This window comes from Tachypleus tridentatus, chromosome 7, assembly GCF_004210375.1.
Source record: "Tachypleus tridentatus isolate NWPU-2018 chromosome 7, ASM421037v1, whole genome shotgun sequence".
Classification (NCBI taxonomy): Eukaryota; Metazoa; Arthropoda; class Merostomata; order Xiphosura; family Limulidae; genus Tachypleus; species Tachypleus tridentatus.
Window position 1 is genome coordinate 145538012 of NC_134831.1, and position 27732 is coordinate 145565743.

Sequence of the window (27732 nt, forward strand, 5' to 3'; positions counted from 1 at the left end):
TTATTCCTGGATTATCTTGAAAAGAAAGTCTTGTAAAATGTGTGTATAAAGAATTGCAACTTCATACTTAATAGCACTTGTATGTACAAGTAAATGATCCCCACAGATTCTTAGTATCATAGATTTTCCATCATGATATTATTGTAGCATAAGCAGTGAGTTCACAGCTAGGTTGAATTGGATAAAAACTATCTTTAGTTATACATGTTTTATGTGAGGTTTTAACACTATAACATTACCTTTGTTGTATACATGGATGGAAATATCAAAATAAACATGCATCTTTTGGAGTGTGCAAGTTCATAATTTTTTATTTGTCATTTGCAGAGATTTTTATAGCCTTTTTTATTTTGAGAACATTTTAAACTCTTAGAGGTTGTCTACTGCAGTTCACATTAATGGAGTTTATTGGAAGGTAATACTTCTGGCTTAGTGTTTCTCTTAAAAATTCCCTGATATAAAAATGAACAGCAAAATACTTCAACATCAGCATGAATTTTTGTACTTTTAACACATGCTACTCTAAGCTGTATTTTTCAGTGCTGTGTTAAAGCTGCTTATACACCTTATGTTGGTATGTTCATTAATAACACCAAAATACTAATCTGTGCCATATAATTTATGTATGATACAAATACACTAACACACTTAAACAGCCATTGATTCACTTACATCACTGGTATCAAGAGTAATTTTATGCTATAACTTGTGGGTATGAATCATTTGTTTTTTAATGGATTGTCACATTCACCTGAATGGTTAGCAAACAGCATGTAAAGTTTGATTGATTAACCCTTTAATGGGCTCAGTATGATTTATGAGTTTGTCTGCAGATTGGCACACATTAAGTATTTGCACTATAACTCTTGACATATCATATATGTGTCTTCATAAAATTTGGTAGACTTTTTTGTATAGATTTCAATTCTTTTGTATACAAAAAATCAGATATTTTCTAAAGATTTTTCATGAAAATATTGAGTGCTTTGTTACTAATGGAAGTGAGGTGATTTAAAAACACTTCTTCATCACCACAAATCTCTAATGCTTTTGCATAATTTTTAAAACCTTCTAATTATATTTCAAACATTTGTTTCCAGTAAGACTATATTTTGTTATTTTCTATACCCTAACTATGTGGGGTATGGCACTTGACCAACCTTACAACTATCATATAAAAAAAACTGGAAAATATAAATTATGGTTTTTTGTGTGCTAGAATGATTATGTATTACAACACAAAAATACAAATGTTTAGTCTAAATAGCTTAGGTCTCATAACACATATTTATTACTTTATCATATTTACCTTCCAGTCATGCCTAACTAAAAACTTGCAGGGCACATGTAACTCATGTTACATGTGGTATAATATAAAACTGATCTTCAGTCTTCCATTTCTTGGCTAAGTTTTAGTGGATTAGTATTTTATAATATACAGCCACATTTCAATTATTATACATTATATATGTATAGAGATTATTAATATTTAGAAATACATTATTAAACTTTTATTTTTTAAATACAGAACAACGAAGAAGTAAAGCACACACTTATCTATTCTAGTTATGACTTTTCAACTCAGTTGCTGCTGGACGTAGGTTGCTAAACCCTTTAAAATTTAATGCACGGAGGGGATCAAACAAAATTTTAAAGGTTTTTTATATATACAGTTGCATAATCAAATAATCTCGAATAACTATAACGATAGCACAGAGTTTCACTATAATTTATTAAGTTTAATAACTAAGATATATCTAGGTTTAAAAAAAATATAAAACTTTGAGCAGACTAAAGATGCAACCTATTTCTTTGAAATCTTGGTTTGATAGAAAGTGATAGCCTTTTAATAGACTAAAATGGCCAAGAAAACTACAAGGGAACATTCTACACTGTCAAGTGACAAGTAAGTGTATATACCGGACCATTTACAAAAATGGAAACAGATGAAAGGGGCCACTGTGTTTCATTAAGTACATAAGCTATATCTCAGTAAAGTAAAAAGATATGAGGTTCTTATTTTATATTCTAAGTTGTTAATATTGGTAATTTTAGTTCCTAATTTGTATAAAACTAGACTTAGTATTTTGACATCACATATATAATCTAATTTTAAACAGTGCTGCATTCAACATACCACATGACACACTAAAATCTATATTTAATGTGTTCTTTCACTATTTGCTTTAAAATCAAGAAGCAGTTATATATAATATTAAAGTTTCATTCTTATCTACAATTTGATTCCAAACTTATTGACATAAATTCATAATATAGTAGTTCAATCAAATTTTGAACTGAAGCCAACAAAGGACATGACCTTTGACCTGTGACCCATTACAAAAGGGTTCTAGGAACCAAACATTCCAATCTTGGACTCATCCTTCTATAACACCCTCTTCTAACCATAAACTGTCCAGGATTTATACTTTTTAGTAAATTTCAATCTTTCAACAAACATTTTGAGCCTAGCACAAAGCTATATATATAAAGCCTACATAGTAGCCCATAATTTTGAATTTATAGGCCAAAGGGAAAGCACCTAGCCAATAAAAACCACTGCCACTTCTTCGATCATTCTTATTTAACTAAATAGTGGAATTTGACCATCACTTATAGCACAGAAATGGCTTCAGTGTATGCACCATATGTTTTTCGTGAATTAGTTGCAAACCATGAACCCTCAGGTTCATGGAATGAGCATGTTAATCACTATACCATAAAGTATTTAGTGATACAAACTGAATTGCAGAAATATATTAATTCAGATGATAAATAATATTAAATTTAAATATTACTTTTAACTCAATTTTTTAATACAGTATCATTGCCCAGTACTGACAATTATAATTGTTCTATACTTAACTAATAAAGCTATGAGCATGTGACCCACACTTTAATGTCACAATAGCTTAAAAGAACCACAACATTTTCATGTGTCTACATCAGATTAAATAGCCTAATCATAAAAAAAAAATGTTTAATTTACTGGTAAAATTGTATGGTTTGCTTGAGATCTATTTTGACTCAGATCAAAATAATTGTGTTGTACAGTTACAAGCATTCAGACAATTGTATAAAACAACTAACATTTTTTTTATTGAATGATGATTTGACATTTTTATATCACATCTATTCATACAGTACTAAAAATGTTGATCAAGTGTCATATTTCCACACCTCAAAAATACCATAAACCCAAATGAAGAATGATATCCAAATCAAATTAAGAAAACAAATGAAAATTAAAATTATACTTGACTACGTTTTATTTACCTCACTTCCCTCTTTATTAGGCCTTCATGAATTTTGAACAAGTAAATATTATTTTAATATAATTATATTTAACCTAAAAAAGCTTCACTGCTTGTTAAGTTCAAGCATTTTATATACCATTGCACCACACTATACAATATCTCATACACAGTTAATGTTAAAATGCGATATCCACAACAGCCTAAAATTACACTAGCTAAAACAACCACTTACAAGAGTTTTCTACACAACAGAGTTGGTAACATCAACAATACAGTTTTGATACAGTCATACAAGAACAAAGTATATCACAGAAAAAAATCATACTAAAACATGAACTGTGGAAATTTTTTACGTGAAAGCAAATTATATTATTTTTTTAGTTACAATTCTCACCATTCTGTTGAAAAAAAATTTATATATATATTGAATACAATAATAGGCATTTCATAATTCCACTAATTTTAATAGTGAAACATCAGAGCTACCCCAAATTATAGTGTTTGAGTGTTTTTAACTGTTTTAGAACATTTTATGAGTTTTAGCATACTTCCTGATCAGTTAAATAAGTAACTTTTGTTATTTTTCTCTATTTTACCATCATTTCTAAAGCTCTAAACAAATAAAAACAATGAAAGGTCCATTCATATCATTAATATAAATCCTAAAACATCCAATCTTTATTTTCTATAACAACAATTATTTGAAAAACTGTTGGTGTAAAGGACCCAGCTTGACAATTTATTCAACTTTCTGACTGAAAATCAGATTATTTTCAAAACTCACAACTTTTTATTTAAAGCTATGGTCTGTGTTAACAGTATCAGCATTTACCTGGTTAATGTATATAATTTCATAAGTTTATTCATAGATTATAATGAACTAAAGATACAGAAACAAAAAAGCAACTGATGAAGCAAGCATGACACAACTGTTTCAAAACCAACAAGATCATTTTCTGATCATTCAGTATTTAGAACCTTACACCAGGCAACAGCCTATTGTAAAAATATTATGTTTTCCATTTCCAAATTTTGTTCAGAGTAAACTTTATTCAACAAAACCTCCATATAACAGTTTTACTCACATGCATTAATAATTTTGGCATATTCCATTGTGTGTATTATTTATTACTCCTTAAACAAATAGAAAAATGAAATTAGAATGATGACAGTCACATTAATTGCAGCTCACTTGAATTTCTTTTAGTTCCACAGTACTTGCTCAAAATGGGACCAGAATGTTTCAAGTTTTTCATATATTCAGTTATTGTTATATCATCAATAACAGTTTTTCAGAAATAAAGGCACATTCATAAAATAATGCACACTGCCTAAAATATGATTAAGTTTCATCCCCTGATAAACCTTATAACAACTATGAACTTTCCTCTTATTAAATCAAGAACCATAAAACTACTGATCAAGTAACTCACTAAATATTTTCACAAAAGAAAAGCAGCCTTTAAAACAGGAAAAAACAAAACATAATATATCAGTACATTTCAAATTTCACTATAATAATATGATTAATTAAGTGAGCACAATGTACAAGTAGAATTAAAATTTGGACCTAACACTAGAGCTGTAACAAAGTGTAGATTTTAACCTTAAAAGATTTGGGACACATTATCATATGAAAGTCTGAAATATCAACAGTACTATATTTCATTGTATAATGGTGACATGGACCATAGCTGTTAGTTGTGAAAACCTTTTATTTTACATGTAATTTATATAAATGAAAAAAAAATCCACAAGCAGATAAAAATACATTTTATAAAACAGTAACCAATGCTTCTATATTTTTAAATAAAAAATACACATTGTCAACTTACACATATTTACATTACATATGAGTCATATAGCTACATCCAGTAATCTTACATTTCAAGAGTTCTTCTTTGTCCAGTTAGAAAAACTACAGATTTCACAAGCAAACTTGTTTAACAGTATCCATTACAAAGAGGTTAACAGTCATAGTCTTTTAAACACAAAAATGTTCATTAATTAAACATATCTAATAAACATATTAACAAATGAACAGCAAAACACAACCGAGTAACATTAACAGTTAGATTAGAAAATAAATATAAACCTCCACCTACAGCACAATGTTACGTGAGAGAGGTTACTATTATTATTCACATTCTGTTTTAAATAAAGCTGTTATTAATTAAGTATATATCTTGGTGATGGAGAAAGTGTAGAGTTACACTGGTACTCCTTTTTTCAACATTAAAATTACGAGTATTAAAATATATTCTGTGTTTCATCCTTTATTCTACCATTACAATTCCCTAGGTATTCAGTTTATTCTTCTGAAGCAATGCAGCCAATAAACACAGATCTCTGTACTTCACCAAAATAATCTTCTCTAACGTATGTAAGAGATGCTACTTTTGTGGGGTTTGTGTAATATGCAATATGGATAAGTAATATGCAATATACAAATTTTCCCATGTGAGTGTCATTTAATGTGCATTTACTAATTACACATTGTTAAACAGTTTTGTTAACAAAAGAACAAAATACCTGTTGCTACTTGTATATCACCTGAATAACCTTCAAAATTTTAGGGTTATCACTGAATACTTGGCTAGCAAATGAGCCTTTAAATACAGCCCTAACTAACACAACCTTCTTCACATACACATACCAGACTTAAGTTTCACTGAACTGCCATATAGCTGAAAAACAAACAGGTTTTAAACTTTGTAACTCTTCTAAGATGTTTTTTATTCACGGGACAGTCCTCAACAGCAGTTAGTTCTTACATAAGTTTCAAGTAACTATTTAAAAATTTATAAGCATATATTTAAACATATAATTTGATTAAAAATTAAGTAGCAAATGTCATGTATTAATATAACATACTTTTGAACAATGGTGGGAATCCATCACTCACAGAGCTGTCTTGTTTTATATAATTTGTTGAACTTACTCCCTCATGTGACAAATTTTCAATTGAAAAAGAAATGACTTCAAATTAGACCTAACTGACTGACTGTTGTATCACTATTACCCTTTGGTAATACATAGTTTGGTTTACATAGTTACACTTGAAGAAATTTTAATATAACAGTGTTAAAACTAAAACTAAATTAATAGTGAAAGTAAACATTTTGAATTATTATTTCATTACAAGTTACAGCTTTTACAGTAACGAAGATCTTTTTTTAGAAAAGGTACATTTCAATCACTAGTGCAATCATTTTCAAAAATAAATCTCACTGTAAATACTGTAACTTGTAATAAAATAATACATAATTAATAAGTAAACTCAAAACAACACTATTTTAAATTACTGTTAAATCCTTTACATATATTAATGTAAAAATCTTTAAATTATATATGCTTATAGATATGTTCTTGCACAACTATCCAAAGCAAAAGTGTTTGTCACAAAATACTTTTCTTTTATACAAAAAAACTACCACACATAAAACAAGCATTAATCTATACAAAAACAGTTTTCTTTATTCTTATTCTCACCACAAAATCAGTATCAGTATTCAATACTAAGTATTAATTCCTACTATTGTACACTAAACATTTTGTTGGTTATATGTTATGAAAATAGTTCATGAGGGAATAAGTATTACACTTCTTTTAAAATCATTCCAACAAACACAGTAATAGTAAACAAGAAACTTCCACAACTTTTATTACAATGTTATCCTGCTGAATATTTTAGTTACTTAGATTTAATTAGAGAACCGTAATACTAAACTAAAAATAAATTATAAAAATAGCAAACAGCAGCATATGACTACAAAGTATAAAACCTATTGAAGTAAAAGCAGTAAAGAACAACAGATTTCCTTTCCTCATGAGGTAGCCTATAAAAACACACAAACTGATTCTAGTCTAAGTAGCAAGATGATTGAAAACAATACCTATTTGGCACCTTAAAAGGACATACAAGACTAGTTAAAGTTAACTCACAGATAACTCTAATCTTACACCATTTTTAAAAGAGCTTGAAATGAAGTGGCTTTTACACTTTTCAGTATTATAAAAGGCACAGCATCCAAAGCAGTATTTTTTGTTCTTTGTTTTCAAAAATAAGAAATAAGAGATCAGTATCAAGAAGCTGGCAGTACAAAGAAACTGCCACAAGTAACACTGAAGATTTTACACAACAAGTTGTCATTTAAAACAAAAATCAAACAATGTCATCAAGTCTATTCCTTATAAACACTCTTAACATTACCTGCAAAAGTAACAACTTTGTCCAAAATAGCTTTGAAAGATCTCCTAGTGTCTATAAACATCAGTCGTTGGGATGCTCAGGACAAGACCTGTTGACTTGGAACCAGTTGTCAATACATCTGTAAGAATACACTTACAATGGACTTTATATAAAGAAAGACAAGAATAAGTTTTAAATTCTTAATATATAAATGAAAATCTTGGTATTACAAATATATTTTTTGCAGAGAAAGAGATAAAATTTTGTTTTTATCATTCTATTTTGTTGACTGTTTCAAGTTTTGTTAATTATAACTTTTGGTGTCCCTCTCAGAAATGGCTAACCTATCTGCCATGACAAAAATGTTGTATTTGATAGGAAGTTGTTATTCAAATAATCTAACACAACAGTGAATGACAAATTTTAAGCTGTGACAGTGCTACTGCTAAGGCTTCAGTATAATGGCTTATATAATATATAGGTAAATCAGATGATGTAACAAACTGGTATAATAATACATATGATGGATAATGTCTCAGTAAAGATAACTTAAAATTGTTTTGTTTGTGTTTTATGTATAATAATGTATCTTGAACCAACACCCAGTAACAGGAATGTTTTTAGCTCTAGTGTCACAGAACTAATCAAACACTAGCTTGACAAGCTCATGATTTGCAGTTTTATGCACTTTGATAATTTTCACTTCAGATTACAACTGCTTTTTCATAATCCTCCAAGATTTTAACTTTACTGTCAACAACTGTTTGAAATTGCATGTTGCCAAGCTGTATTTGAGCAACAATATGAATACATCTGACACACTTTTCATGCATTTTGATGAACATTTCCAAATCTTTCTATTCATTTTTTCTTTATAGTGTGGCATCTAATCACTCACTTGTTGTGGTCATTAACAAACTACAGTTAAATCATCACCAGTTCAGATTATAATACATACATTTAAGTGTAAAATCAAATAAATGAACAGATAACAAATAGAACATATACATATGTTCTTATTTAAACAAAGAAAAGTCACTACAGAAAGGTCATTATCTCACCTTCTACCCCCAAAAATCACAGCTGTATGTTACATCTGTCACGAAATTGTTTGTGGAAAGTCAGATCAATGTAAAACTATTCCAAGGACATACATCTCAGAAAGGCTGGTATGAGTATTAACACTTTTACTGATAAGGAGAGAACAATGTTTCGACCTTCCCCAGAATTGTTAATGGTAAAAAAATTTAAAAAGAACAATAATAAAGGGTCAATAAATTAAAACCAATCATGTTTTTTTTCATACCTATATATAAAAGAATATTTTTAAAGCAGTCAGATAACACATCTTACAGTGTATTATCCCCAATGCTTTTTGTTATAACATTCTGATTTTTGCTACATAGATTAAAAGCCACTAAAAACATTGCTTATGGTTTCATGCAAGAATTATTTTTTGTGTAATATCACCTATCTTCACTGTATTCTCAAGACAGCTGGTATGGGTATTAGCACTTTAATTAATATAAAGTACAGAACAACCTTTTAACCTTCTGAGGTCATCTTCAGGTTAACAAAGAGAGTTTGTGACCAACTGTTGTCAGGTACATCATAGGTTATCAATTAGTATAGGATATAAATGTGTTCCTTTATATTGGTTTAATTTTGGTTCTAGTTGTTGTATAAGTACGGTTTCTTTGGTTTTGTGTTTGTTTAGATTTGTTTCCCTACTTAGTATTTGAGTGCTTTCTGTGGTTATGTTGCGTTTATTTGATATGCAGTGTTCAAAAACATGTGAAGGATTTTTTGTTGTTGTTGTTCTCTGAATCTGGTTTCCATTTTTCTGCTTGATTCTCCCATATAAAATTTCTCCAATTTATAAAAAAAAATGGAGGAAGAAGCAGAAAAATGGAAACCAGAGTAAAAAAACACAAACACTTTCACACGTTTTTGAACACTGCAAATCAAATAAACACAACATAACCATCACAAACACCTAGATACTAAAGTAGGGAAACAATTATAAATAAATGCAAAATCAAAGAAACCCTACTTACACAACAACTAAAACCAAAGTTAAACCAATATAAAGAAGCACATTTATACCTATAACTAATTAATAACCTAACATATACTGCAACGCACCCTACAATCCTGTACCCATTTACACTCTCATTCCTAAGACGTGTTCGACAACGGTCAATTGCTAACTCTTTCATTGTTAACCTGAAGATGACCTAAGAAGGTTGAAATGTTGTTCTGTACTTCATCCATCCTTTAATAGCACACAGAAATTGCTTGTGCATTTTTAAGTACACTGATCTGAGTCAATGTAATTTATTCTCTTGAGATATATAATCCCCCACACATTATTGTAGTCCTTATTTGCAGGTAAAAATTCTAAAGTTTCCACATTCATATCCCCCTAATTATGTTGCAAATTTCAAACAAAAAAAAATCAAATTTCATCCATTTTAAACCACATTTAGAGGTTGCTCAATGAAGGTAACATTCTAAACTGCAGTATCCTAGTAGCTTATGTACTATGCGATATAAGAACATATTTGTTAGGCATTATAAATTATTTATTTAAAGTAAATTTTTATTTTATTACAAGTACAATAGTATAATTACACAATTCTTAAATGATACTGGTGTAGTTTGTCACTTCTGCATTATTATTGTTTCATTTTTTGTGCTGTTAGGAAAACATTTTCTTACTGTACAACTTGAGAAAGGAACTCTGTTCTTTCTTCTTTGTTATGATCACATTATATACCTCAATAAGGGGACATCCCTTTTAGCACTGTAGTTTGCCACACTGAAATGTTGAACTGTCTGTTGTACCTCCCTGTAGTCATTTCTGTGCTCTCATGTCTTGGTGTCATAATCCAAAAATCAAAATAGGATTTCAAAGCAAATGAAGAGGACCGTTTGGTTTTTTTGTAACAAAACCTTCAACTGACATGTCCTCAGACTTCTAGTATTTCGCTGGATGTGTTTTGGAGATTCATTCATGCCTTCCTTCTTATTTTGTCTCTTTGTGGATACAGTTGAATGAAAGAATGCTGAATCAATGAATTCCTCACTGAGATACCAAAAATGGGCAGCAAATTTTTAAAAGGCAGATTTTGGAAGAGCAAAATTCAACTAGTTCTACTTAACAAGGCATTGTTAAAATCAGTGTGAGGAGCAGAAATGGAATCAGGAGCAGCAAACTATACCCTAAAATAGACTTGGACAGCAATGATGCAGAAATCACATATTCCTCTTTCTTCATGCCCAGTGAGCTTAAATTAATATCTGAATCTTGGGGGCACAAAATGTCTTGATCATCCATCATGCATGATGCAGTCAGTGCTCCAGGTACTATTAACTGAACTCCACAAAAAAGGGATATTACCAAAGAAAGTTATGATTAGTTCCAGAAGCTCTTGATAAGCATCCCTAGGATGACCCACCTGAAGTTGTCTTGTAGCAGACCCAATGACACTGTAATTAACTTCTGTGGCTTCTGCTTCTTCACCATGGTCAGCAGAAGTTTCAAAACTGGACTGGTCCAGTATTCCCAAGATTGCTGGAACTGACTGAAAAATGCAATATCTGAACAAGAGGAAATCCCCATACGGTCTTTGAAAACAGATGCCAGAACATGTTCATTCTAATACATGATGCCAGCATACCAAATATAGAAGGTGTTTAATCTTTGTTCTAATTCTCTATTTCTGTTACCAGTGTTGCTTGCTGTTGTATCAAAGGAAACTGCCTTTATAAGATCAATGACTCACCATTTTTTCCAGTAAAAGTGCCATAGCAGAAGCTTGAGCTTCTCCAGTGTTAAGAATCAGTTTTGCAATGTCTAGGAGTTGGTTTACTCCTGCTCAAGTCAGGAACACTGGTAGACAGTCCATGTTTCTATTTCCTTGTGATATCCTAAAGGAGCATGTTTCCCAGTAACTACACATGAGACTACTGACTGGAACTGTTCCTTTAAGTTGTGGTTAAGTTCTTCACAGAAGCAGTGTCAAGATTTTTTGATTGAGGAAAGACTGTTGATTAGCTCCTGCACATTACATTCAAGGATGAGAGCTGTGGCAGCAAAGGAAAATGTTGCTTTTCTGTTACTCAACTTGGTTCTCTCTACAGCTGTTGTTAAATTGGAAGTAATAATATTTCCTCTTGTCCTGTATCCACCAACCTCATCATCACTGTTGTGGGATGGTTCCCAACAACTGACAGTTTTGTTCATGGTCTATTGTTCCTGCTCTGCTAACCATTTCTTGTACCACAGTTGTCTCATTTCTTTTCTTTACAGAAAAACCTTATCCACCTGCCTCATGCACCCACAATGTTCCCTTAACCTTTTGAGCAAGAAGAAAGTCCTCATCTTCTGCAATATTGATTAGAGTCAGGGCATCCCTATTAGTAATGTCATAAAGGTCATCCATATTATAGACAAACTCAGTTTAATTAGCTTGCTTTGTTTCAGTTTTTTATTTTGAACTTTTTTTTATCTTTGTCAAATTTTGAAAAAGCTTCTCCAGTTCAATAACATTTCAGATCAATTGGAATTTGAGCCTTCTTCCAAAAACCTGTAGCTGCCTTGATCACAATCTTAAGAGTTTTCATGAAGTGTCTTCTTTAACGTTTTGTGATGATAGAAAAACACACATAGCACTTACCTATTTGAAGGTAATTTGCTTCCTGTTAGTTCAGTTTTCCTGAACCAAGCAACCAAAGTGTAGTCTTACTTCTTGTTGCAGTATTCATTAGCAATGACATACCAATACAGTGTCAGCTGAAATGATACAGAATAATGTGCTAAAGTGCTTATATACTTTCAAATAAATTCTATAAACTACTGAATGTCATATAGAGTATTCAAGATGTAAAGATTGACAGCATGAATTATCTATATATGGAATGTTCTTGAGCATTCTGAATAATATGGAATATTTTAGTATATCCCAGAATGTACTAGAATATTCAATAATAATATTATAAAGCATTCCAGAATGATCTACAGCCCTCCAGAATTACTTAGAATATTTTGGAAATACTAGAATACTTAAAACATGCAGATAAAAAAGTAAGCTACAAGGTAAAATTTCAATTACCTTGAGCAACCTCTAAATGTTATTCAATATGGATAAAGTTTGGTATGATATACCTATTTATATACTGAAACATAATGAGAGGAAGAGAATATTGTAAAGCAAACCTTCAAAAATAAGGACCACTTTAATATGTATTCAGCACACATTTTACGTGCACCTGTATTCAAAATTTATTTGGGATAAATATTGAGCTTCTCTGATATTCAATGCTGTGGTTCTCCTAGAACAGGGATTCCCAACCTTTTGGCACTCGCGACATGAAAATGTAATTGATGAAATAAAATTAATGTTATCCCAAGCTACTTCTAACAAGGCTACACGACTCCCCTGCCAAGGCTTTGCGACCCCCCAGGGGGTCGCGACCCACCGGTTGGGAACCCCTTTCCCAGAATAATATGGAAGGACATCATTTCTAGAAGTGAAAGTACAAGTAATCATAAACAGCTGCAGAAGTTAAACAGTGAATGTTAGAGAAGCTGCAGGATTTATTCCAAAACATATGGAAGATATGCGATTGCCAGAAGACTTTTTCCTGTGATTTATAGAACATTTAACCACGAGAAAACTTTTATGAATTTCCAAGGAAATAACTCTGTTCCACAATCAAGGGAAAGAAATATGCCATAGATTTTATGACACTGCATGTAAACATAGAAACACAAGTCATGCCATAGGCCCCATGGCACAATACAGTGAAAGGGTTAATTTGCAAACCTCTGTAACAATGATCTCACATTTTGTGGTATATACAAAGGCAAGGAAGACGTGCAATAGTATCTCCTTGAACAAGATCTTCCAGACAAATTACACACTCTCCTTTGTCTTCATGCAGAATATCATCTGTGTAAAAAACAATTTCACTTTTAAATAATACATATGTAATTGTTTTCAAATATTGTTAAAACTACAAGACATTGAATTAGATTTCAAATCTTGATAATCAGTGATGAAAGTATGTTGCACTATTATAAGTTACACTTTTGTTTAGCAACACAATTTTATAAAACATGCGAGACTATAGCAACTATTTATCATTACAATAATTAATGAATCCAATATTTTCTTTCAACTCATGTACAGTGTTACTCACACCTACTTTTTATTCCACAGTGAAGGGTACTGTAAAAAAATATATAAAACAATGCACATGATAAAAAATCTAAACTATAATTCTTCAAAATTACAGTCAAATGCCTGGTAAGTTGTTACAGATGTGTTAGAATTAATAATTAATGCAAAATATAAAGTTTATTTAAAACAAGTGGGATTTAACTTCCTTTGGATCAAACAACAAAAAAGAATCCCAATGATGTTGATTTAGCCAACCAAACAATATTTCTTACCACAGTACACATGAAGTAACACACGTTTTCTCCATTATTTCATGATCTTTACCATAAGAATTTAGTAAAACAAGTGCCCGCTCTAAGACATTTTAAAAGCATAATTTTTTAGTCCTTGAAAACACAGAGTATCAACTGAAGACTATATACAAGATAGGGAAGGACTAGCCATTTGAAATTCTACATTGCAGTCATTATACAATGAGCAGTGTAGAATTATCACATTGTAGGAGAACATCTTTCAACAGTGAATAGATACCAACTTAGTACAATAATAACAGTGTAGTGAAAATATAATGATACCCAGACTATCAAATTTCTTTCTTAACATCCCTCAAACAAATGATAACTTTTAACATTTACAGCTACAGAAAAGACATACTGAGCTTAATTATAAGGTTACAAATGCACACGAGCTCAGCCTTAACTCTTTCAAGCTTGGTGTGATCTGAATTTCACACAAAGCTACACAAGGGCTATCTGCACTAGCCATTGCTAATTTAGCAGTGTAATACTAGAGGGAAAGCAGCTAGTCATCACCATCCACCACCAACTCTTGAACTACTCTTTTACAAATGAATAGTGGTATTGACTGTTACATTATAACACCCCCATGGCTGAAAGGGCAAGCATGTTTGGTATGATGGGAATTAAAACCTGCAACCCTCAGATTATGAGTTGAGTGCCTGGTTACCTGACCATGCCAGACCCACAGGCTTGGTCAATTTGATTGGCCACATGACTTCCTTGTACTCATTTAGTCTTTATAAGATTTAATATTTTCAATATATTTCATATATATCTTCACAAAATTTGATATTCTTTTAGTTAATAATAAAGTCTTTCATGTGAAAAAAAACATATTTTTTAATGAAGTATGTTTTAATAAACTAATGCTTTGTCCCCCATCATTATACTGAATATTTGTTTTTAATAGTTCATGTGCAAAATAATCTTCACATTAAGAATAAAAATAATTTTTCTCATCCTAAAAATATATTTCTGTTGCATAATCTCTAGAACCTCCTTAATACATTTCAAACATTTTTTATTAAAACCTTATATTTCATCTGTTATGTTCTCTACCCTAACAGATACCTCTGTAACCAAAAAAAAAATTAAGGCTATAAAAATTATGGTTTGTCAGGACAATAAAAGTTCTATCATGAGTAATTTATATTTAATCTCTTAGTCTTTCAAGGGTAGGTGAAAAAAATAAAGAGGATGTGCCTAGTGTGTCACACAAGAAGAAATTCAGGATTTTTAAAAATATTTTCTTGTAGAATTAGGGACTTAAAACTTATATACTATTAAAATGTATACTAATTGACATAACAAACAAACAAAAAGAATTTTAATACCATTTTGAATCTTAGACATTAAAAGTTTTTGTCATGAATAGCAAAGAATATCCAGGATGAAAGAGTTAATGAGTAACAACCTATAATCTGGTTTTTATAAGTAGAAGTATGAACTCACCATTATAACTAAGCCTTGGCTTTGTGAGGCACATAACCAAGTGGTACTCAACATCATCTGACACAACTATTTTGGAGCATACTGGACATTTGATTCCTAAATATAAAAATTACAGTACAACTTTTCTTCTTTTCAACAATTACAAATATTTTATATTTGATAAGAGAATATGAGAAGCATTTGGCAGATTGGAAGAACTTTTTTTCTTTTTTTTTTATCAAGGCTAGGTTTACCAATTTAACTATCTCATAATTATAAATTTTATAATGACTAGTTTGTAACTGAAATAGGCTGTGTTTTGCAGCTGATCATTAAGTACTTTGCTTTGGAAACTGATATTTCACTAATGATGTTATAATAGCTTCCTTTTTTACAACATGGACTAGATTAAGGCTTTTTGTTATTTAAAGCAAATTGAGCCATTTTTGCTAATTTATAAAAATACCAAATGATAAACTGACAAAAATTAATCTCCATTTTTTAATGTAGTTATTTGATTGGACTGAAAATGGTTCAAAACATTGTAATTTAAACTTTCATACTTTCACTGCATATATAGTTTAAGATATTTTCAAGACTGAAACTCCTACAAATCAGAGTTTTTCAAATGAAAAATGGTTGTATAAAGAATAAACAAATACTGTATACTTTTCATCATACTTTTTTACTTTACAAACCTTAGATGTCATTATCATCATTTACATCTATATATTATAATCATACAACTTGATGATTTACATTTATTAAAAGTTAACATTTCCTTGCCTTAAAATTTACTTCTGAAAAATAATTGCTTCTACGACCATAAACTATAACTTCACATACATTGCCATGTAAGTTTTTCTACATATCACAAGTATTGAACAAAGCTCCCACACCTACACATGTCAACATGTGTTATGCCAGTATAGGAAGTAATCATCATTAGATTATATCTCTCCACTCATAGGAAGGCAACATATTCTCCATATGAAGTAATCCCTGTGAATACTAGTGCATCAGCACCAATTCATTCTTAATGACGCAATTAAATACACCAGAAATCGAGAGAAAGAGTAGGAGAGATGATGCAAAAAGATAAATATCTATTTGAAATACGTTTTCAGGAAAGAAAAATGTTAAGGTCAGAAATACTGCTCACCACTCTACACCATCAAGAGCAAGAATCCTGTACTGAAAGTGGTGGAAAGATCATTGCTGAGAAATTACAAAAATGAATCCCTTTCTGAAAACAGCAACAGAAATGGAAAGTCCATGGAATATGACATGTGAGACAGAGGATAGCCTAACTTAGCAGCATTTGGTCGGATACCACATCCAAATCAAGAATAAAATACTCTTTGCCCAGTAGAAATGGTAAAGCAAAAGATATTGTTTGAAAATATTTTGCATGGTGCTGATGTGTTGCTAGGGGATGGGGTGGAGATGGAATGAAAGATTGCTCAACTCTTCATGAAAAGCTGAACTTGAGTATGATAGCATGGGTGGGGCAATAATTTAGGCCTGTTCACAATGGAGATATATTTATGTAACATACAAACCAAAAGAATTAGCATCCCAAACCTGTGTCCTGAGGCAAACCCAAGACCTAATTTGCTGGACCTAACCAGCAGGAGCAGCTTGATTCATAATGTAGCAAGGTGTTCTTTACTATACTAAAATGTAACACCACAGCATTACTTCTCAAGCAAATAATGCATTTCACTTGGTTTCACACCAGTGGGAAATGCCCAATGACAAACTCTCTATACTGACTTCCCCAATGGTTTAGAATTGGAAAAACAAGAGCCCTCCTAGACTCTACTAGAATAAATGGCATAAGGAACACTGGAGAGGTTTATTGACCATTTTTACAAGAAACAATAAATTAAATTAGGTCTCACAACAGAAGACATTGCAATAGATTACCATGACTAAAGACAGCACGTGCTAGCAAGATGTGAAGGTAAACAAACACTTGGTGCTGTCCTACTCTTTTTTTTTTTTTTTTTTGTCCAGTGTGGAACAACTTGGAATATATAATATACATAGATAATGCTATTGTAGTATTGCCAAAAATGCCATCTTGGCAGTAGGCACTGAACAGGAGTGGACGTGCTTAGCACTTTCCTCACTCTCAAGATCAATGTGGATTTGGGGCAAATATTTCCTGTGAGGCAACATCAATCACTTGGGGCTTCCATTACCTCTATAACATAGATGTTGAATTTGGTAGTTTTAAAACTTGAAAATGAAAAGAGAAAATATACAACTTACCACCAGACCCACTGTAAAGAGTGGAGAATGGTGATTTGAAGCATACAAAAGCCACAGCAGATGAGACATCACCATGAGAAAAAATACTGGGACACTATTGTGTGGGGTCATCCACGTCCTCCTCTATAAGATCCCATACTAGAGAGGTCAATGATTAGGGAAGCTGTGAAATTATAGAGTATGCCTTATAAAATAAAGGAGATGTCCTGGGTCAGAATTTCCATACAGATAGGAAAGGGAGTGAAGAAAAGATCCAGTCACCTCCTAAGCTTAGGGATGGTGCTGAAAGATTAAACTGTCCCTATTGTAAATAGTGTAGTATGAAGAGATAAAGATAAGTAACGATTCCTGTAAGGAAAAGGGGGAAAAAATATGACCAAAACATATAAATGGAGTTTAAACCACATCAGAGACAAAACATTTTCAGCCAGAGCTATAGTCTGAGACTGAGTACCAAATGAATGGCAGTAAAAAACAGAATGGAAGTAGAAAGTTAGTGATGATAGGATCCTCACAGTAAAAGCCATTCCACTAAAAATAAGAGTAGGAAAAAAAAACACTGTAGAAATGATCCAAGCCTAGACAAAGTAGTTGACGTGTCATCATGACCCAAGTTTAAAAGACTCGATAAAACAAATGAACATGGCATTGTGAGCATAAACAAAACAGTCTAGAGCCAGGAAAAACATGAGTTTGAGAAGGAAATGACTTGTTGTCAAAGACAGAAAACAACAGAGATAGCTGAATGAATCATAAAAGACCGATTAGAAAAAACAGAAGTCAAATGTTAATCCTACAAGTTATCACCAGCTAATAACACAGAGAAAGAAAAATGCTGCCACTGCAGACAGGATTCAGAAAAGGATCAGGTATCTAAAACTGCACCTCAACAGAACAGAGTGAAAAGGCCGTACGTGCTATGTTCACTACAGTTATGAAAATCCACGTAGGTAAGTAGGAGTCTACAGACTATCTTCTGAGTTATGGAGGGCTTCAAATAGATCAAATTCCAGGTAATGTGGAAGAAAGACAGTGTTCAAGGTTGTGTGGACACATGTGAGCCACCATGAACATGAAAGGTTGAAAACAAAATATTGTATCTCTAGAAATATCTGCACTGACAGGCCAGAAACCACTGAATAATCCATCCTGCTGAATCTAACAGGAAAAAGCAGAAGAAAAAAAAAGATATGTGGGCAAGGATAAGCAGAAATCAAACATTCATAAATTAGTGAAATAATAAATCTGAAAATTGCAACCACCAGTGTAAAACTCACTGGATCTAGAAAAAAGGATGGAGTCATAACCAACTTGAAGAGAATGACTGAGAACCAAATATTCAAACATCAGAGAAGAACCAGAGGAAGCAAAAGGAAAGCAGAAAAGTCAGTATATAAATAAAGTGTTGAGACCTAGAACTGTTCACCAAGCCAGAGGGTGTGTATTCACCAGAGAATGAGAATCTGCCCATCAGGAACCAACGAAAGATCAGAGTTGGAGCAAATAGTATAGAATGTTATTTGGCTGACAACTTCCACAAAAATGAAGTAAAAGTGCAAAAGAGGGAGTTGAGGAATTTTCCTGATATTTGAAACAAGAGAGGTGAAAAGTATAAGTATATAAAAAAAAGTAGAAAACAGTTAAGGGATTCAATAGGATAAAGGAAAGGAAGTCCCACCAAAGCTACCACAGAACTGGAGCTTTAAAAACAATCATCTCCAAGATCTGTGACTACTAGCACATAAAGAAAAAAGACCAAGGACTGTAACAAGAAGACAATGAACAAAAGATAGGAGTACTTCTATGAGGCAGTGCATGATGAAAACCTGGTGGGGATCTAAACTGAAAATTTCTCAATCTCCAGGATTTCCACTCTTTGCCCATCTAACCACTGAGAACACTTATTTCAGCCTTTTATATCCCACTCAAAATGCCCCAGGCAAATTATAATTTGCACATTTCTCCAACAACTTCAATGTGCCCTCTATCTAGATACTGTATATAAGCACCTTATTTCAATAATGCAAATCACTTTTTTGAGACATAAACTGGTTTTTAGTGGAGAGGTAGAGCAGTAGAGTGGCAGAGGAGGCAAGTATTACTGGAAATACATTTTCAGTTTAAAAAAATGTTAACTTCCAAAACATACTTACCATCTTCTGACACTATAGCTAGAATTCCACAATAAGAGGATGGAGGAACCAAAATAGTCAGGTTCCATATTGAAAGCATCTGTATAGAACAGGAATGTACCAAGAAAAAACAATGATACAAGAGTGGGGAAAACCATACTACATCCAGAACAAGAATGCTCTTCATCTGGAACTGAGTTCCTATACCAAAGGCAGAATAGAATATGAGTAATCATCAGTATAAGCCAGTACCAACCAGGTAGTTAAGGTCACTTTTGCAAAGGTGCTCAGGTTATAGGGTTTGTATTTCACTTTTATCAAGACTTACTGAACCTATGTGTTTTTCTGACATCATGGTTATATATGTATGTATGTATATACACACACACACACACACACACTTCTGATTGGATCCCAACCTTTAGCCATAGAGTAATGCATTTCACACCACTGGAATCACAATGAGAAAGAAAGCAGCACTTAAGTAGGCAAACATTCTACTCCACTTGAAAAAGTCCAAAAGGCAGCATCCAAAACTTAAAATAATGGGATCATGTGTGCCATACTGAACCAGCAAAACAGAACTCATTTGACCTAAACTTATGAACATTCATCTTCACTCCCCAGCCAAGTGGAGAACAAGTATTCTCCTTGCCCCTGGAATTATGGAGAGGATGTGGAACATGTGCTCAACTAAGGACCTAGGATGGGACTACTTTGCATTCAGAATGACGAGGAGATAGTGGACTTCCTTCTATGAAAAATATACAAAACCAACATTGATAAAAGAGAAAAGCCAAGCACTCCTCAACTGGATAGCTTCTTATCAAATTTGAACCAGAAACTACTAGTAGGCTCCTGTGAAGGATAGTGTCACTCCTACTGACATCTGGGAAAAACATCCATGGTCACTAGTGGGAAGGCCCTAACTCTGCCCTCCTTTTCAAAAGTGGATGAACATGCTAGAACTTTCTAGAAGAAAAGTCTCTGTCATCACTCCAGCAACTGGAAACTAGGGATGGTAGGACTTCCAAGCTCTACTATAAGAGTTGAGAGGAGGAGGGAGTTAAAATGCACTGGGTAGTCCTAAGAATCAGTGTTCTTAAAACTGTGCAATAAATGAACCAAATTCCCTACATTTTTAAAAGTAAACCAAACCCAATTTATTCAACATTAAGATCTGCAGAGATGGCAAAATCCCTTTTAGATCTACTCTTAATTGTCCATAAATGACAACCCATAATAGGTATTCTCAAGATGACTGGTATGGGTATTTTAATTAAATTAAAATTTAATTAAAATAAAGTATAGATCATGTGTCTCAACAAAGCTGGATTCTTCCAATGGAATGGATGCTACATCACAATGTTTTTCTTCTGATTTGCACTCAGTTCAGGTCTTCAATAATTGATGCCTATTGTGGCTCATTGGGTTTTCACTATGGTTCATTCTACTCCCTATCAAGTTCTCGATTGAATTTACTGACCCATTCAAGCATAGTTTCTGCTTCTTCATTATCTGCAGAAATTTCCACCTCTAGCCACATTAGCAATCTCTGTTGAGACAACCTCTATCATACATTCTCCATTTCGTTCTTCAGAAACTTAGTCTTCATGCTTGGAAGTTATGCTTCCCTTTGTCCCACACTAAGAGTTTAACATCTAAAGTTTCTCTGCATTTAACTAGGTCTCTTCATAGGTCAGTCATGATAATTTATCAATGGAAGCTGAATATTTATCATCAGTAGTATATTAAAATGAACTGAAATACTCATGATGCAAAAGTATCTATTAAATTCCATTTTATAAATTGGATATTTGAGAAGGATATTGCTTCATCTATGGTAACTTTATGTCAAGCAACCTTATCCAATATGTTTACGTAATCTAAATATTGGAAAGTTTTTAAATCCCCAGTTCTATGAGGCTTACTAAACTCCTTTCATATTCTTCAGGCCCAAATGACCTTTCTAATAACCAAAAAGCTTCATGTTCTAGTTTCACCTTTCTCTTAAATTGTATTTTATGTTGTTGGCCTGTGGACATCATTGGTCAAAGCTGTTTGCAATCCATGTGAATAGGATTCTTTATTATTCCACATTTGTCCTCTTTTGGCATGATAGGTCTTTCTTCTCAAAACTCTGGCATCAAGGGAAAGATCCTCCTCACCTATTCATTTGCCAGTCATTTCTGACCTTTATGACCACTTAAATCCCGATAATTTGATATGTTCTGCTTGGCCCTCAAGTGTTACGTAGCTTGTAGTAACTAATTTTGAGGTATTAGAAATTAACTCTTCATTCATTGGGATTCTTCTATTTCCCTTGATTTATCTCCCATTACTCTCACAGCTTCACAAATTGATTCATTTGGCCTATAATGGATTATTGTTACAGGAGAAGAACCTTTTGCATGCCACTTCTTAACAGATTCATCGTATCTCTATTTCATTAGCCACTGTGTTGAATTGCTCCCTGGAAGACATTGTGCAAGTTCGTATATGGACTACTAATACTTTCCTATCTCATTACTTACATGATGTGGCAGTTTTCTCTTCTGAGCAATTGAACACAGATCATGTCTTAAAACATGCCTATCATTAGGATTTTGCAAACAGTACCAAAATAATTTTTTGTGAAATTTCTTAATATTTAATAAGTAAATATTAAGTACTTTCCTGACATAAAAAACCAAGGTACCTTTCAAGACTGTCAGTAAATCAAGATCTTCTTAACCTATTCAAATTCATGACCTCTTAAAATCTTATGAAAACCCTGTATAATTAAAGTTAATTACACCTACTAAAGCTGTGTACTTTATAAATAATGTCATATTTCTAAAACAAGCAATAACTTAGCTGTTCCTTTCATGAAGTGATCATACCCCTCATCTTTTGAGAATTTCTATCTGTGTTTCAGAACACAATTTTGCACATAACAAATAAAAGAACTCTTTTTTTCTCTATTAGATAGCTAAACATTTAGTTTAGAAATGGTATGAAGTAGGTTATATTATTAATGCAACAGAATTAAATCCAACTTTCTATTTCGTACTGCATTTTTTACGATAAGGTTATTTGCTTTGTCATTTATAATAGTACCCGAGCACCTGTCACTCATTAGTACTCTTTCTAAAGTCACTGGCTTGAATTACTAAGACAATAGCTCCTTCAGCAGTTACCATTAAGAAACCTTGCACAATAACAACAAAAATAAAAAACCTGCTTGATTCACTAACAGTACTTGTACACAAGTAATATGCATTTCAACCAGTCAAAGTCAGCTAAAACCTTCTTTAACAAGATACATTTAATACATCTACATGAGTCAACATATATTAAGAAGCAAGAGAGAGACACAGAAACACACCTGATATTGATTAACAACAGGATGCAAGTAATAATTATAACTGTGGAAAAACCTTGACAAAACCTGTTAAACAAGATTTTTGAATTTGTGAGGAACATTTTTTTTTCTCTCTTTTTAATATTATTAATATCAAAATAATATTTCTAGATACTTTTAGAATGATAGGCACAATGTTAAACATTTTACAGTAAATGTACAGGTTAACAATTAAATTTCCATGAAATATGACAACATAAAAAGTTATTACTTTGTTCATATGTAAACAAAATTAACTGAAAATACATGCTGTCATATTACATTTCAGTCAATAGGGGAAAATTTATGAACTCTAAACATTAAAACACATTTAATGTGTACAAGTAATATTTTTTTTCTTTTAGTCTTATTGTTAAAAATTATCAATGTCATAAATTTAAGTACTTGTCACCATCAAGATAAGACAACTTTCTGAAAGAAATGTTACTTTGCATAAGAAAATATGTACATGTTCAAACTTTCACTATTTTATGAATATAACTTTTGCTACTGATTACCTTGTATTAATTTGGTAACTGAAATAAACACATAAACAGGAGAGACATACACAAACCATTTAACATTTCATAACAAGAAAAATATAAAATTATTACAGAAGACAATGTTGTTCATTCAGGTAGACCAAAATTATAAAAGAATAAAAATTGAAACCTTTAAAATTAGTAACATGTCTGTATCTGTATTCAAGGAACACGTAAAAAATAACACATAAAACAGTTCAGTTAATAAACAAAAACATATATACAAAAGAAAGCATGCAACTAGAAGTCCATCTGGTTCATTTGCAGTGCTTCATATTATCATAGAGAGAAGAATTAAAACTTCCTAAAAGTAATAATCTGTCTATTTATGTATTCAATTAAGATAAAAAAATAAATAAAAATATTACCACTTATCAGAGCATGCAGAAAGAAAACAAGTTTAACTTGTGTTCAAGTACAGGTTAATTGAATGACAAAAAAGCATAATATACATAGTAATAAGTCATGTGTAGGGCCTTTTTCTTTTAATATTAGAATGAGTAAATAACTGATCTACAAAAGTAAAGACTTTACATAAAACTAGTTGCAATAGAATACTCAAGCTTTTGATACTTTACAGTCTAAAAACAATATAGTTTTCTGGATCTGGATTTTAAGCGATGAAAGGAAATGACTTCATAATCATGTATTATATCCTTATATGTGGTTGATGAACCACAATTTGAAAATTTGATATGTGAAAGACCTACTCCAGAAAAGACTTGATTATACAAAAAAAAAAAGTTTTATGCATTACAATAGGAAATTTTATTTTTGAGTTAACCTTGACTACATATAGAATACTTAATTGGAGGGAGAGGCGAATAAGTATGTTTTCACCTTCACAGTTTCCACAAACATACCAAAATATTTTAATTATTACACATCGAGTTAGTAAATTTTATTTACCATTCAATGTGAGCAACTGTATTGGTAGTGAATGAGCAGAAAAAAACCCAGCAAAGGATAACATCTCATCAGGTGATCCAAAGTCTGAATCTGGTGATCTTGAGCCACCTAGTCCAGATCCATGAACTGATGACAATCCTAGTACTTGCTCAGGTTGCCCACTGCCCACATTTGTAAGGCTTCGAGTACGCTGCCTTATCCCAGAGGAAAATCTTTGTCTTCCCCCAATATTTGATCCAGTCTGTTGGCTATCAGAAATAACTTCCATCGGTTGACTGTCTCCAGTTCCTGACAAACTCTGGGAACTACTACAGCTTTGTTTTGACCCCATTAATATAACCTTGGAGAAAGTTCACTTTTTATTTTGGAATGCTTTACCAAAAGCTTATCACCTACAAGGTGCAAAAAATTACTCAGTATCAAGCAGAGCTTACTTATTTTTCTTTAAAGAACTAAATAAATTAGTGCAAACTTATTATTTTACTAGCTGGAAAAACTTAATTATAGGATTTGTTTTTAATGCATACAAAGATGAACTTCATGTATAAAACAATAATAAAAAATAACCACTACAATGATTTTACTTAAAGTTTACAATTAAAACCTCATCCATCTACATTGAGCTAATAATAAAATTTACCTACACACATAATGCTAATGTTCTTGTAAGTCAACTTGCACAAATATTCAAGATTCGATAATTACTACTAGCTGGCTTGAACACAAAATTAGTTACAACCTACAAACCTACTTTGATTTGTCTAAAACTATTGCAATAAATTAGTAATAGTCGGTGAATCTTAATCTCTGTTATTATGTGGATACTACTGCTGCATCACATATGATACAGTCAGTTCTCGGGTTAATACATTAAAAAGATAAGGCAATACACCACTGTAATGTTGTCATTGATAATGAAGCTTGCAAGTAGAACTGTTTAACACAAAATGTAATGGTTTTACTCTTAGTTTTAAGCAGTCAAAATGATAGAAACAAATATATATTATGGTAACTTTCTAATTTATTCACTACTACTAAACCACATAAAAATACACAATAATTTAAATAACATTATACATAAACTAATTACTTTCTCACAGTTAAAAAATGACATACCTAATCTTGTCCTATGATGTCATATTATTGTTATGCCTCACTGCTAGCGGCCTCACCGTTTTACATTTTTTGAAACTCACTAAATCTCAACAAATAAGAAAAACAAATTCGGATAAATTATTCCGTTTGTTTTCAACTTGTCTTTACAGTTATAGGTAAGATCTTGAATTGACAGTGAAAAAGTGTTGCAAATATAAAATTAATTCCAGTGTAAGGGATATTTATTATATCAAGAAAAGTCATAACGAAAAATTCGGTGGACGTTTGTTTTGAGCTGTTAGATTATATAGAAGGCATTGAATTGACAGTATCTACTAACTACTCTTGGGTTGTTCTAGTATGATTAGATAGCAGGATTTAACTATTACATTTATATTCTTCCCAGAATTGGGGATCACCTTTTTTGGGCAACACGCTACTCATTTTAAACCCTGGGATATACATTAGGGGCCCACGAATCACTAGGATTAGATGATACGCCTGACCCATTTCATTTGAATAATTTTATTTTGTTTACCTGTTTATATGGTTTCTCTAATTAAACGAGGCCCGGCATGGCCAGGTGTGTTAAGGCGTGCGACTCGTAATCTGAGGGTCGCGGGTTCGTATCCCCATCGCACCAAACATGCTTGCCTTTTCAGCCGTGGGGGCGTTATAATGTGACGGTCAATCCCACTATTTGTTGGTAAAAGAGTAGCCCAAGAGTTGGCGGTGGATGGTGATGACTAGCTGCCTTCCCTCTAGTCTTACACTGCTAAATTAGGGAAGGCTAACGCAGATAGCCCTCGAGTAGCTTTGCGCAAAATTCAAAAACAAACAAACAAACCTCTCTAATTAAACTGTTAAGCAGTGTTATGTGTATAAATATTTTAATTACTTTTTGAAATGTTCTAATGGTGTCAGAAAAGTTTTAACAAATTTTCATTATTTATCTTGAATTATATTTTTTAAGAATTAATGAAAACGTGAGACATGTAAATAGAGGTTGAAAGTTGCCAGATTTTCCCATTCATCAATGGTATAAAAGTGTAAATTTACACTTATATATGCAGAATTATTTTCAAAATTTTCACTGAGTCGTTGTACATTCAGTTACATCCTTGTAAACAGAATGCATGATGGCCTGAATGAATGTCACGGACTTCCTCGAATTGTTGCTTCAGGTTAAGATTTCATATTAAAGTAGTCATTTATGATGGCTTATATTTGCATGGTCAGACTTTTTGAAACGCTTCTCCCATGAGGTTTGGAATATACTCAGGTGATAAAAAATTTATATAGGTTAGCATAAACTGGAAGTAGATATCCTGTAAAACGTAACGTGAATGTTTTCTGAGGTAAATGAAAGAAGACTGAGATTTTCCACATGAATCCTGCTCTAAACAATACTTTCTCTCTTTTGTTTAGTGAAGTAGAGCTAAAACTTCTTATGTGCTACGGCAACCAGACTACTCAGGTATTATCATAAACTGGCCAACTAAGATAGAATAGTGCAATTTATCGTAAGTTTTAGATAAAGATATTTACTACTGCGTATAGGAAAAAATATATTTCTTGGTTTCTTTACACTTGTATAAGTTTCTTCTACTTTTTCAACATGTATAAAGGTTACATTTTTATCTGTAAATACCACAAAGTTATAAAGTTAAAAGTTTTAAACTCTCGGGAGAAGAAAGATGCAGTTGAAGTAAAGACATGATCTAAGAATGAGGCAAGGACCAAGAGATATTCTCCTAAGTAATTTTATTGAGTACGAAGAAAAAACAACAAACATTCATTTCCAGTCCATCAACATGGCAGAGAGAGTGAAAGACAGGGTAGATTCAAAGAAATTACATCAGCTTGACCTCTTCTGGTTATTTTTCAGATGCATGTGCTGAGGCATCATGAGGTCAGTTGGAGTGGACTTTATTGGCACCTAAATGTACAGCAAGTAGTCCAGAGACTGTCGATTATTGGTCAGGATCACTTACCATCAGAAAAAGATGTAAATTATTTATTGTAGGT

The 27732-nt window shown here is 32.1% G+C and overlaps 1 protein-coding gene across 4 annotated transcripts; it reads right to left on the bottom strand.

The window, feature by feature from the left end:
• Nucleotides 1–603: 603 nt before the first annotated feature.
• On the bottom strand, nucleotides 604–25820 carry LOC143256828 (E3 ubiquitin-protein ligase ZNRF1-like). Of its 4 annotated transcripts, XR_013031563.1 has the most exons (6): nucleotides 25726–25820; nucleotides 24610–25001; nucleotides 15389–15484; nucleotides 13301–13406; nucleotides 12132–12247; nucleotides 604–7588 (listed from the first exon to the last, which is right to left on the bottom strand). XR_013031563.1 is itself a non-coding variant. In XM_076514559.1 (5 exons), the coding sequence occupies exons 2-5, from the start codon at nucleotides 24938–24940 to the stop codon at nucleotides 7531–7533; spliced, it is 591 nt and encodes a 196-aa protein (XP_076370674.1). In that variant the 5' UTR covers nucleotides 24941–25001; nucleotides 25726–25820; the 3' UTR covers nucleotides 604–7530. The 4 variants fall into 4 exon arrangements, 3 of the variants coding, with proteins under 3 accessions (XP_076370674.1, XP_076370675.1, XP_076370676.1); XM_076514559.1 differs by lacking the exon at nucleotides 12132–12247; XM_076514560.1 differs by lacking the exon at nucleotides 12132–12247 and having other exon boundaries at nucleotides 13281–13406.
• Between the last annotated feature and the right edge of the window lie 1912 nt (nucleotides 25821–27732).

What these genes read in the sequence shown, in the direction of transcription:
- LOC143256828 (XM_076514559.1), bottom strand. Translation starts at nt 24,940, where the DNA reads ATGGGGTCAAAACAAAGCTGTAGTAGTTCCCAGAGTTTGTCAGGAACT. An exon ending in GCCAAGGCTTAGTTATAATG is followed by an intron (nt 13,407 to 15,388) that starts GTGAGTTCATAC and finishes TTTTTTACACAG; the next exon opens with ATGATATTCTGCATGAAGAC. An exon ending in CTTTGTATATACCACAAAAT is followed by an intron (nt 7,589 to 13,300) that starts GTGAGATCATTG and finishes GTATTCTTACAG; the next exon opens with ATGTATTGACAACTGGTTCC.